Source organism: Arvicola amphibius, chromosome 2 (assembly GCF_903992535.2).
Source record: "Arvicola amphibius chromosome 2, mArvAmp1.2, whole genome shotgun sequence".
NCBI classification, from domain to species: domain Eukaryota; kingdom Metazoa; phylum Chordata; class Mammalia; order Rodentia; family Cricetidae; genus Arvicola; species Arvicola amphibius.
The window spans coordinates 76,209,288-76,221,951 of NC_052048.2; the positions used below are offsets into that span (position 1 = coordinate 76,209,288).

General features: G+C 41.1%; 1 protein-coding gene across 2 annotated transcripts in view; it reads right to left on the reverse strand.

Annotated features, from left to right (window-relative positions):
* Positions 1 to 8,506, reverse strand: part of LOC119808362 (charged multivesicular body protein 3) — a 34,217-nt gene extending 25,711 nt beyond the window's left edge. Inside the window, exons 1-2 of one of the 2 annotated variants that reach the window (XM_038320824.2) lie at positions 8,330 to 8,438; positions 787 to 872 (exon numbers count right to left, since the gene is read on the reverse strand). Coding sequence is in view for 1 of the 2 variants with exons in the window: in XM_038320822.2 (XP_038176750.1) it covers positions 8,330 to 8,374 (45 nt within the window). In the remaining variant the exon portion in view is untranslated. Of the gene's footprint in view, positions 1 to 786; positions 873 to 8,329 lie in introns of both variants that reach the window. The other variant, XM_038320822.2, reaches the window with a different exon arrangement.
* Positions 8,507 to 12,664: the final 4,158 nt, after the last annotated feature.

Here is a 12,664-nt window from a genome sequence, read left to right on the forward strand (position 1 = left end):
TCTACACTGAGTTTAGACACAATTTTTTGGTTTTTAATTTGGAAGAAAGACCTTTAGGTTTATTTTTTTTTTTTCCTTTTTGAACCAACTCTATTATTTACAGTATATAGATGCTGGGGATCTTGGCTCCTCACTCTGCTCCATTCCGAACCCCACCCAAATGTTCAACTGGAACTGAGCCACACTCCTCCCATCCCAGACCCCAGCCCTCAGAAAGCCTGCCAAGGCTCAGCTCCTCCCCAGGAGCTGCGGAAGACCACACCTATAGGGTATTTAAGACCTGGAGATCTGCCATGAGATCTCCCATGTGCTCTCCTGCCTTCCCAAGAGTTGCTTCGCTCTGCCCTGCTTATTAAATCTGGATTTATTAATTCAATCTGATTTGGCTTATTGCATGGCAAGGACTGAGATCACACTTTACAGAAGATTTAGGCACACAAGGCTTCTTATGGTACATGGCAAGTACAGTCTCAGGATATCTGAAGATTTTCATCTTTTACATGAAATTATTTTTAAAAACCTTTGCTTATGTACAGGGAACTCATCTTCTTATATGTTAATTTTCTTCCTATCAGGTTAAAACCTTAGAGGCACCAAATGTAGCCAACTGGAGATAGGAGTGTAGATAATGCTAATAACTAACACATTTTCATGCAAGTGAACTGTTATCCAATTCTTCTATTTTACTCAAAAATACTGAAGGGAAATCTGAGGTGTCAGCTTATGGATCATTAAAAGTATTTTAATTATTTAAAAGTAAATTTAAAATAATTTATATTAACTTACAGTGTGCTTTTTGGCAGAAGAGCTGAGTGACACCGCTCTGTCCTTCCAGCATCAGCTACTTACTAAAAGGGTTTTCAGCACTAAGTCTAATCAAAAAATTCTAAATTAATTCTAAAGCAATAGAACATTGAACCCTGTTACATTTACCCACAGATACATGAATTAAAATGAGTCTAAAATTTCCTGTCATTAGAAGATGTATTTTCATTAAATTTCAACTTTAACATTTAATAATTACCAAAATCTGCAAAATATTCACAACAATGATGCAACCAAAAGAAATGTTTCAACACTGAAGAGCCAGGCATGACCATGAGCGCTTGTAACCCCAATATTGGGGGACAGAGGTAAGTGGATCCCTGGAGTTCACCAGCCAAGCCAACCTAGCCAAATGGTAGGCTTCAAGTTTAATGAGCTTTTAGGTTAGTTTAGGCAGAAAGTGACAAAAAAAAAGGACACTCGATATCCTCTTTTGCCATATGCACAGGCATGGTATCTACACACACACACACACACACACACACACACAATTAAAAATATAAATAACTCTGTCTCAAAAAACAAAAAAATAAATAAATAAAACTACAATGATGTAACACAATTTTTAAATTATTAATCAGGTTAAGTTTATGTACACTTTAAGTAAAATTCATATAATATGTAACTAATCATACTCAAGTATATGAAACTTAGTGCAACTTGCCATCAACCCTTAAAACGTTTTATTGCCTTGGAACACAATATGACCTTAAATAATCCCTTAAATCTCCCCATCCACTAATTCCTTGGCAACCAATAATTTGCTTTGTCTTTACAGAATTGATTATTCTGAATATTTCATATAAAAGTACTCATACAATGTGTGACCTATGGCTCCAGACCTTTCATTTCATAGCTTGTTTTCAAGGTTCACCCATGATGTGGCATGTATGAGTATGTCGATCTTTTTATGCCTGACTTTCATTCCATTATACGTACACACCACAACCTTGTTTCTCTCGTCATCTATTGATGGTTATCTGAGTTTGCTGTTACCTATGGCTATTGTAAGTATTTATGTATAAATAAATAATACCAATGTAACTGGACTGAGCCAGCCCAAATGACACTCAGCATTTTACATGTATCCAGATGATTCCAATATTCTTTTAGGGGTTAAGAAACACAATCCAAGACCAGGAGCTCAACAAAATGTTACAAATATGTCTCATAACTGTAAAGATACAGGAGAGAAAATTCAAAACAGATAATAATATAATAATAAGTGGAATGCAGCAGCAGAAATTTTAAAATCAATCAGTAAGTTAAACTGTGCTGTGAAAACCATAAGGAACCTACAGAAAGTTTCAGACAGTGCTTTATTCAAATCTTTTATTGAGTCTATTATCTGCCAGACACAAGCTAGGTGAAGGAAACTGAAACCAGCAAGAAGGCATCACCTACAACCAGTGCTGAGACAAATGGCACACAGAAACCAATAGTCCAAACTCCTATTCCACCAATCCCCGAAGCTAATTCCTGGTGGACTGAAAGCAAATATGAGGGCTGAAGAGATGGCTCAGCGGTTAAGAGCACTTGCTCTTCCACAGGACCTGAGATCAATTTCCAGCACCCACGTGGTGGTTCACAACCACCTATAACGGGATCCAATGCCCTGTTCTGGCCTGCAGGCATTCATGTGGACAGAGCCCTATATACATAAAATATAATAAATCTTTAAAAAAGAAAACACAAATATGAAATGAGAAATTGTTACACCAGACATAAACAGAAGGCTGGAAATGCAGCCCAGTGGTAGAAGGCTTGCCTGTTACACACCATGAGTCCTCTCTTCAAGTCCCAGGTCTACAGAAGGAGGAAAATACATTCATGATATCAAGTTAGAGGACTCCTTTAAACACAAACAGGACTGGAGAGTTGGTCCAGCAGTTAGGACTCTAGGATTCCCAGGACCCATGTAACCCCAGTTCTAGGAGACCCAATGCATCCGGCAACTGGCTCACATGTATACACCCACAACCAGACAAACATATACCCTTAACTTCAAAATAAAAGAAATCTTTAAAATTAAGTTTTAAAAGACACAAGCAATAATCAGGAAGGAAAAGGGATGACATTTTTACTTAAACTGAAACTACAAATTTTTATTTTGCTAAGACTGTAAATTAAAGAAAAATACCACAAATGGGAAGAAGATATTTATAACCATACCAAAAATTAATAAAAACCATTTACTTTTGAAAAATATTTAAAGCCTGGCGGTGATGGCGCACGCCTTTAATCCCAGCACTCGGGAGGCAGAGGCAGGCGGATCTCTGTGAGTTCGAGACCAGCCTGGTCTACAAGAGCTAGTTCCAGGACAGGCTCCAAAGCCACAGAGAAACCCTGTCTCGAAAAACCAAAAAAAAAAAAAATTTAAATATATTATATATATATATGTTTTGCATACATGTCTGTGTACCACATATATGTCTGGTTACCAAGGATTTCGGATAAGGGCATCAGATCCCCTGGACCCACAGTTAAGAATGGTTGTGAGTTTACCATGTGAGGAATGGGAACTGAACAAAGATATATTTTTAATAATTTCCTTTTCTTTTCCTCTTTTATTAATAATTTTTCCATATACGATAAATTCTAATTACAATTTCCCCTCCCTCTACTCTTTCCAGCCCTTTTCCACTTCCTCTCTAATCAGGATCCACCCCTGTACTGCCTCTCATTAGAAAAGAATGGGCTTCTATGAGATAATAACAAAATAAAATAAAATAAAATAAAATGAAACAAAAACCATCACATCGAAGTCAGACACGATAAACCAACAGAAGGAAAAGAAGAGCCCTAAGAGAAGGCATAAGAATCAGAGATCCACTTGCTCACACACTCAGGAGTCCCATAAAAACACTTAACTTAAAGCTAAAATATATGTGCAGAGAACCTGGTGCAGGCCCATTTAGGCTCAATGCATGCTGTATCAGTCTCTGTGAGTTCATATGAGCTTTGCTCAATTGATTTAGAGGACCTTTTTCTCCTGGTGTTCTCCATTCCCTCTGGCTGTCACATTCCTTCTGCCTCCTCTTTCACAAGGTTCCCTGGGCTTTGAAGGGGGGGATTTGATGAAAATATCCCTGTAGCAAGCTTTCTCACAGGACTTTCTTGGATCAGCAACCCACAAATAACTACACAGAGATTTAATAACCATAAAAGCTTGGCCATTAGCTTAAGCTGGTCCCACTAGCTCCTATAACTCAAATTAACCTGTTTCTATTAACCTACGTTCTACGACGTGTCTCAGTTACCTCCGCTCTGTAGTTTAAGTCCAACTTCTTCAGAGTCACTGGCATCACCACGTGCCTAGATTTCTCCTCCCAGTTTCTCTCTCTCTGCCCAGAAATCTCACCTAAACCTCCTACCTAGCTATTGGCCATTCATTTTTTATTACACCAATCATAGCAATACATCTGCACACAGTGTACAAATATCCCACAACACAATCCACTTAGAACTGTGTGCTAAACAAGTCCCCCTAAAAATGTATAAAGACTTTGTATCCAGGATATATGAAGGTCTCCTACTCATAAAAGTCTTCTTTATAAAAATCAATTCTGAGCATTATGTGTGAGAATCTGCAGGATAATTTAAGTCTCTGAATGTGACCTTATCTTCTTCCACAGAAAACTTACATTTATTTCTGCCAAACATCTAACTTGGGTAATTGGTTCTCAGTTAATCTGCTGAAGTCAGTGACTGCCTGCAATTAGCTTCAGTATTTGTGAGTGCTGCCTGTCTCCAGTCACGTACTCCTGAGATCTTTTTTTCAGAGTTATATGCCAGAAACCTTTACCTTTGGTGCATCACACAATCCAGTTATGGTGCTCTTATAGCCACAGGTTTTAGTCAACAGGCCTGCTCAGGTTCTGAGTTTCTTGGCCAATGCACTGAGCATTAGTGAGCTCCTGTAACTGAGCATCCCAGTTCTTTGGGATCCTGACTGTGATACCCCACTGCACTGGCATCTACAGTGGATTCAAACAGTTGTACTTTTTGTTTACCTCTGCTTTTTTTTGGCAAAGGGTTCATTTGATACAATATATAGTCATCATCACAATTTTTAATTTAATATACATTCTACTCATGTTTCATTAAAAGGCCTGGAACTGAAGGCATTCCAATAGAAAGAAATAGCACATGCACCCAAACTTTGGGTCATAAACAGCACTGCCATTATAAGAGAAATGGTGGATTTGGGGTGCTAAGATGGGAATATATATATCAAGATATATATTATACTAGAAAGCAAGCAAGCACTTCAAGACCATTAAGATTATTGCAAAAGGACAGGCTCTAAAGCTGCAGAGAAACCCTGTCTCGAAAAAAACCAAAAAGAAAAAAGAAAAAAAAGATTATTGCAAAAAGTGACAGAAACTGTTTTCACCACTGACTTGTATTTCAACATCACACAAAATAATGATGAAAAGTAACTGTGACATACAACACATCTTAAAATCTACTAGACTAAAATGGCACTGGACAGAAAAAATATTTCACATCTCTGGAAATCATTATGCTAATCCCTTATTCTAAACATTAGTGATTAAAGAAAAAGCAACTAGGCACGTACTTCTCTTGCCTTTTTAGCAGAAAGTACATGTCCAGGTAAGCAAACAGGCCTAACTAAAGGAAGATCTTTATTGAAGACTGTCAGCCAACAACAACTAAGACAGGAAGGATAAAATTAGAAAACAAATCATCAATCAGAAAACCATTCAAAGCCAGCTGATTCGTAAGTGGTACAAATAGCATTAAGGCACTGAAGAGAAAGGGTTAAGGAGACTGCATAGCAATCCATGTAACTCCAAGGTAGCATCTGTCATGTTACATTCCTAAGGCTAACCAAACTGAGTTTCTTAGAGCAAAGCAAAACAAAACCTGGTCATAAATCAGGCAACATCCAGAACCAGAGCAAGTTCTGAGAAATCCAACCAGCAATATGATAAGATGGCATTTAGAGAAAATGGAGGAAAGCCAGAAAGCAAGACAAGTACTATAGCTTCGTTAACTAGTCAACAGGTTACCACTTTGCTAATTAATTGGCTGCAACATTTCTTACAACTAATCAAACTGTGATTAAATTATATTGGTTTGGTAGACTACAGGTCAATCCAAGTATACAGCCTCCCACAAGATGAACGGCAGCAAAAGGAAAACAGTAACACAGATCTGACATGGCCTGACGCAGGTGTCCATAGCTAGCAGCAGCAGCCAAGCATAGCAGTACACATCTGGAATACCACCAGCATTTAGAAGGATCACCAGCCTGGGCTACACGGTGTCTTAGTTTTGTTTCTATTGCCATGATAAACGCTGTGAACAAAAGCAACTTGGGGAGGGCAGGGTACATCATCTTACAGTTGTAGTGCGCCATGAGGAGACGTCAAGGAACCTGGAGGCAGGAACTTAAACAGAGGCCGTGGAGGACCACCTGCCCGAGAGCTAGGCTCTCCCACACCCATCATTCATCAAGAAAATATCACACAGACTTGCCTACAGATATTCTCCAACTACAATTCCCTCCCCCGAGATATGTCTAGGCTGTATGAAGCTGACAAAAACCACCCAGCACATACAGCAAGACCCTGTTTACAAACAAAATGAGACTATTCAGCATAAGCCTTCTGGTGTAATATACTACAAATAGGGAGTCTTATCTATCATATACTTATAAAAACATGTCTTTTCTATCATATACTCATAAAAACTTATGTTTACAACAAGGAATTAAGATCTTTTAATCTTCCCCACCTTGTTAGTCTTTTATACAAATGTTTGAAACCCCCATACACACGCACCAGGTAAAATTTTTGTTTACAAGGTCTTCCCCCACCCCCAGACAGGGTTTCTCTGCAGCTTTAGAGCCTGACCTCAAACTATCTCTGGTAGACCAGGCTGGCCTGAAACTCACTCACAGAGACCTGCTTGCCTCTGCCACCCTAGTGCTGGGATTAAAGGAGTCACCACTGCCCAGCTATAGTGTATTTTTTTAATGCAGGGATTAAATTTAAAAAAATAAATGCACGGCAATGACTCATAAACTCTATAACACCCAGACTTTTCCCTAAAATCTTTGCTTTCTGAGTAACTGCCCGGTCTGGCCTCAAAATCTTGCTTTCAGGAATATTTCCTTCCCCGGCCTCCCACCTAACTAAACTATAAGCCTGCTCCACTCACCTTTTAAAACCCTCTTGTTAAGAGCACCCAACTGTTACCTTTTTCTCAGTGGTATAAACTGAATTTGTGGAGCTTAAATTACATAAGTACTCGTTTTCCCTTTAGACCATTATGCAGATGCCTATTCTGTGGTACTTGTATACTCTTAGTGTGCGGACAGTCTAAAGAAAACAGTCTCAGGACTATCTAAATTTGTGCCCGATATGTGCATCACTCATATGACACTTTTGTTATTTTAAATAAGTGTAATTGCTAAAAACACGACGTCAATTTCTATCTCAATAGAGTAACCACGTAAGAAATAGAAAACACACCAGAAAATGGCAGAGTTTATGAATGAGAATGGCTGGACAGCTAACGTCACCTACGAAAGGATTTGAGGGACAAGTGTGAGTGCTGTGGAAACTCTGCTTCTCGAACATTAGGGCACATACTAACCATGCCGTAGGCAGAATTCGAAATCTGATCCCGCAGGTCTGTAATGGATCCCCACAAGTCTAATATGCTCGGGTGCTGCCACTGCTGCTGCGGCTGGCGGTGTGTGGTAGAATAACGGGGCTGGGATGTAAAGAGCACACCTCCACTACTATTAACCGGCTCAAGCTTTTCACCTCTTGGTGGTCAGTTACTGCACCAGCTCTTTTTGACAGGTGAGGAGGAGGCTCGGACAAGTCTCTCGGGGTCACAGACCCAAGATGTCTGAAAGCAGGACTCAAATAGAGGCTGATTCTTGGTTTCCAGAACAACTCAATTTATGGGCAGATCTACGAGTTCCGAGCAGATCCGAAAATACGGGAGCTTTCTGATGGGTTGGGTCCTGGTAGAACTACTGCGCCTCTTAAGTAAACACAAGTCGGGCTTCCGTCCACAGAGGTGAGCGAAGACGGCACCTCTGGTGCCGTCCTGGACCTTCTGGGGGTTGCTGACCCGTCCAACGCCCCTAACCTTCCGGTCCAGGACTGAGCCCCCACGGTGGTCCGCGGTCAGGCGCGGGGGCGGGGCCTGCGCGTGTGAAAGGTTCGGGGCGGCCCGTACCACCGCGCACGGGGGGGGGGAGTGGTTTCTCAGGGCCCGGCTGTGTGACGCCTTAGTGCCGGGTGGGGGCGAGGCCAAGGAGCCCCGAAACTGGCCCTTCGCACCCTGCTCGGGCGCCGGGCAGCAAGGGCGCGCTCTTCCTCACAGCACGCTCCTAAACTCTTCCCTCGGCCCCTAGACCGAGTGGAAGGCCCCGGAAATATGGGCCAGCCTCAGAGCGCGGCCGGCCGGCCCCCAACTCCGCTGCCCAGCGCGCGGCCTCCCGGTCGCTCGCCCTTACCAGCTCTTTGGGAGGCCTCTCCTGGGTTTTTCCAAACAGCCCCATGACGAACTGGACTCTTCTTACCCCTTCCGACTTCCCGTTCCCTGCACCCAGGCAGGTCACGGGCAGCCGCCTGGGCGGGGCCGCGAGGAAGGGAGGCCAGACGCCCTGAGAAGGGCGCGGCGGCAGCAGGGGTAGTACGCACGCGCGCTACGCAGGCGCAGAGTTGAGTTGGGTGGGGTTTTCAGTCCGGATGACGCCATTGCGCCAGTTAAGGGTGGTTAGATGAAGTAGAGAAGTAACTATTTATTGACTACGTTTAAAACCTGTCACTTATTCCAGAAATCTATATCTCAATGCTGTCACGCATATTTATTCCCAGACATTTGTTGGTGGCTTCCTCTGTGTCCGGGAGTCTCCTCACAAACCTATCCTACAAACCTATCCTCCTCTTAGCACCTCGCTCAAAAACTTGTTCATCGTCCTCTTTCCCCTTTTAGGAAGTCTCAAAAGTTCTAACTTTTCATCGAGTCAAAACTTCAGCCCTCTCACTGCATCCCGGCTGTGGAAGCGTTTATTCAGGCTGCCTCCAGTTCCGGATCTGTAGCGGTGATCTATGCTGAAGCCCTAGAAGAAGAGATAGCTATAACAGATTATAACATTTATTTCACTTGTAAGATTAACGTTCAACAGACCTGCAGGTCTCCCAGCTGAAGCTAACTTCAGAAGAAGAGATATCAAAAGACTCATTCTGCATCTATCAAAGAATGGATTCACAGACAAGGAACTGTGCAGGGGAACTTGGGCCCACTAGAAGAGCAGGAAATGCTCTCAAATGCTGAGCCACTTCTCCAGCCTCATTTTACCTTTTTATTTTCTAAATAGGAAAATCTTTAAAACCCTATTTATGCACTGAAACCTTAATGATAAAGAAGTAAGTAAAACTAAACTATTCTCTAGCAGAACAAAACAACCCAGGGCCCTAGTCCATTTCCTCTGGAAAGGAAGCAGTTAGTATATTTTACAGTTAAGTCTTCATATATTTTAGCTTTTGTATCATAGCTCTCCGTATGTATATGACCACATGCGGGGTGGGAACGAAATCAGACACCTATTTTGGCCAAACTATTGATTGATATGTTCATCTTTCTTCACAACTTCATTTTTAAAATTTATTGTTTTATAATTTCATAAATGAATGTAATGTTTTATTCAAATCGATCCCCCAACTCCTTCCTTGGCCTTTATTGATTTTTGTTTCATATATATATATATATATATATGTATATATGCACATTTTTATTGATATTTATTGAGCTCTACATTTTTCTCTGCTCCCCTCCCTGCCTCTCCCTTCCCTCCTTCAATCCTCCCCCAAGGTCCCCATGCTCCCAATTTACTCAGGAGATCTTGTCTTCCTAACTTCTTTTAAAATACAAAGGAACTAAACTGGCCGGTTCACTTAAGGAGTTGCCCAGATGGGCACAAGATACCAACACAAAGCCTGCTGTGCCTACTTGTGTTCCCTCTTCAGGTGGATGTTGAGTTTTCTAAGCCTGGACCAATTATTCTGCACTGGTTGGATACACTGTTATTTTGTTTCCAGAGCAAGCAGACAGAGCTTTGCTTTTTGTTCGCTAGCAATTGTCCTTTATCCTCCTGGCACTCCTCCAACAACCAATTCCAGTTGCTTTAATAAACTTGCCTCTTTTAATTTAGAAAGTCTACCAGTGCCTGATCATAAAGACGCTGATGATAAGAGGCACTTGTTCCCTCTCGCCTAACAAAGTAGGTATCGGAAGCATCTCCCATAGCATGTGCAGTAGCCTCAAAGAGAAGCCCAAGACAACAGACTACAGCTCTGGTTGAAAGGAAGCTTATTTGCTCAACTGGAAAGACATACATAGGCGATGACACAATGTCTTCAGCCTTTCTTTGTCCCAATAAATTTACAGGATAAATCTGAGACGATGTGGGAAGATCTGACCTTTGGGCATAATATTTATTCTGTGTCCCTTTACATTTTAAATTAGTATATATTCATGTTACAAAATGATGGGTTTCTTTATGATGCTTCCATTTGACTGAACCACATGAGTTGTTTATAGTCCATATTCAGCCCATTATCCTTTCTTGTCCCTTCTCTCTCCAGTAGTTCCCCTCCTACCTCCAAATAGTCTCACATGATATTCACACACACGAACTAGATTTTACACAAGAGGAAATGTGATACTTGTGTTTCTGAGTCTGGGTTTCTTGTTTGTTTGCTTAGTACAAGGTTCTCTAACTCTATACATTTTCCCAGAAAATTATTTAATTTTATTTTTCTTTATGATCTAGGTAAACCTATATTGAGCATCTATGCCACATTTTCTTTGTCCACTGGTCTGTTAGCATCTAGACTCTGTAAACCAGCTGTTTGAATTGCCACAATAAATATAGGCATGCAAGTATGGCTTTGGTAGTCTTAGACTGCTCTGCATATGTATCTAGAGTAGTGACACTGGATCTGTGGTACTTTTGTTTGTTTTCTGGGGTTCCTTAATAGTGATGTCAGGAGTGGGGATACTCTGTTTTATCCCTACCAGTGTTGTGCAAATGTTCATTCCCCCACTGCATCCATGTTAGTGTTTGTTTTCTGAATGAGGACCTTTCCAGCTGGAGTGAGAGGGAATCTCAGCATAGTTTTAAATTGCAATGCATTAATATCCAAGGATATTGACATTTTCTCCTATGTGAGAACTCTGTTAAGTTCATTTGCCTCCATATTTTTTTGATTGGATGGGGTGTATTTTTCCTTGGTTTGGCATGTATGTTTAATTTTTTAATTCCTGTTTTTGTGTGTTGAGATATTGTCTCTTTATATAAACCCAACTGGACTGAAACTTGCTATATGGACCAGGTTGTCCTAAACTCATGGAGATTTGCCTGCCTCTGTCTCCCGTTGCTTGGATTAAAGGCTGGTGTCACCATGTCTGAACTACTTTTTTGAGTTGATGGAGGAGGGTCATCTGTCTATGTGTTGCTTTCATTGGTTAATAAAGAAACTGCCTTGGCCCTTTAATAGGACAGAAAATTAGGTAGGCGGAGTAGACAGAGCAGAATTGTGGGAGAAAGAAAGCAGAGTCAGGCAGACGCCATAGCTCTCCTCTCCGAGATGGATGCAGTAAAAGATCTTCCCGGTAAGCCACCTCTTATGGTGCTACACAGATTACTAAATATGGGTTAAAGCAAGATGTGAGAATTAGCCAATAAGAGGCTGAAACTAATGGGCCAAGCAGTGTTTAAATAAATACAATTTGTGTGTTGTTATTTCGGGGCATAGCAAAGAGTTTCCCCCGTTGTAAAGGCTATCTCTTCAGTCTTTATTATACAAAACCTTGGAGAAGGAACGGTGGGCTGCATCCCACCACCCAGCTAGCTTTACCCAAAATAATTACACGGAAACTGTATTCTTTTAAAACACTGCCTGGCCCATAGTTTCAGCCTCTTATTGGCTAATTCTCACATCTTCCTTTAACCCGTATTAGTGATCTACATAGCACCACGAGGGGTGGCTTACCAGGAGAGGTCTTAACCTGCATCCATCTCAGAGAGGAGAAGCATGGCTACTGCATATGGCGACTGCCTGAAGCATCTCCCCAACTCTGCTTCCTTTTTCCCATAATTCTGTTCTGTCTATTCCACCTACCTAATTTTCTGTCTCTTAAAGGGCCAAGGCAGTATCTTTATTAATAATGAAAGTAACACATAGACACTCCTCCATCAAAACCTTTTTCATTTCATGCAATTTTATTTGTCAGTTATTACAACTATTTCCTATGTGGTTGTAGTCCTTTTCAGAAAGACTTTGATTGTTCCTATAGTTTGAAGTTTTTCCCCTATATTTTCCTCTAGAAAGTTCAAAGTTTCAAGTCTTATAAGGTTCTTGATCCATTTTGAGTTTAATTTTGTTAAAGGCAACATATGGGGATCCAGTTTTTTTCTTCTGCATGTGGCTACCCAGTTCCTCAGCAGTATTTGTTGGTCTTTTACCAAAGTGTGCTCTGAGCATCAGGTAACTGTCGCTGTGTGTGTAGACTTCCTTCTGGTTTCTCTATTGTAGCCCATTGCTCTCTATATATGCTTGGTTTTGTCCCCATGCAAGGCTATTTTTAGTCCTATGCATCTTCAAAACTCTCCAGCTTTGCTCTTTTTATTCAGAATAGCCATAACTATTTCCATGTACAAAAAATGTTAGGTAATGCCCTCCTCCCGTATTGAAACAACCCATCCTCCTGGGAAGCTCCTTTAACAGAAAGGTAAACAAGTCAAAATAGCTTCAGGAAGTCCCTGAAACTGACAAGATTCACT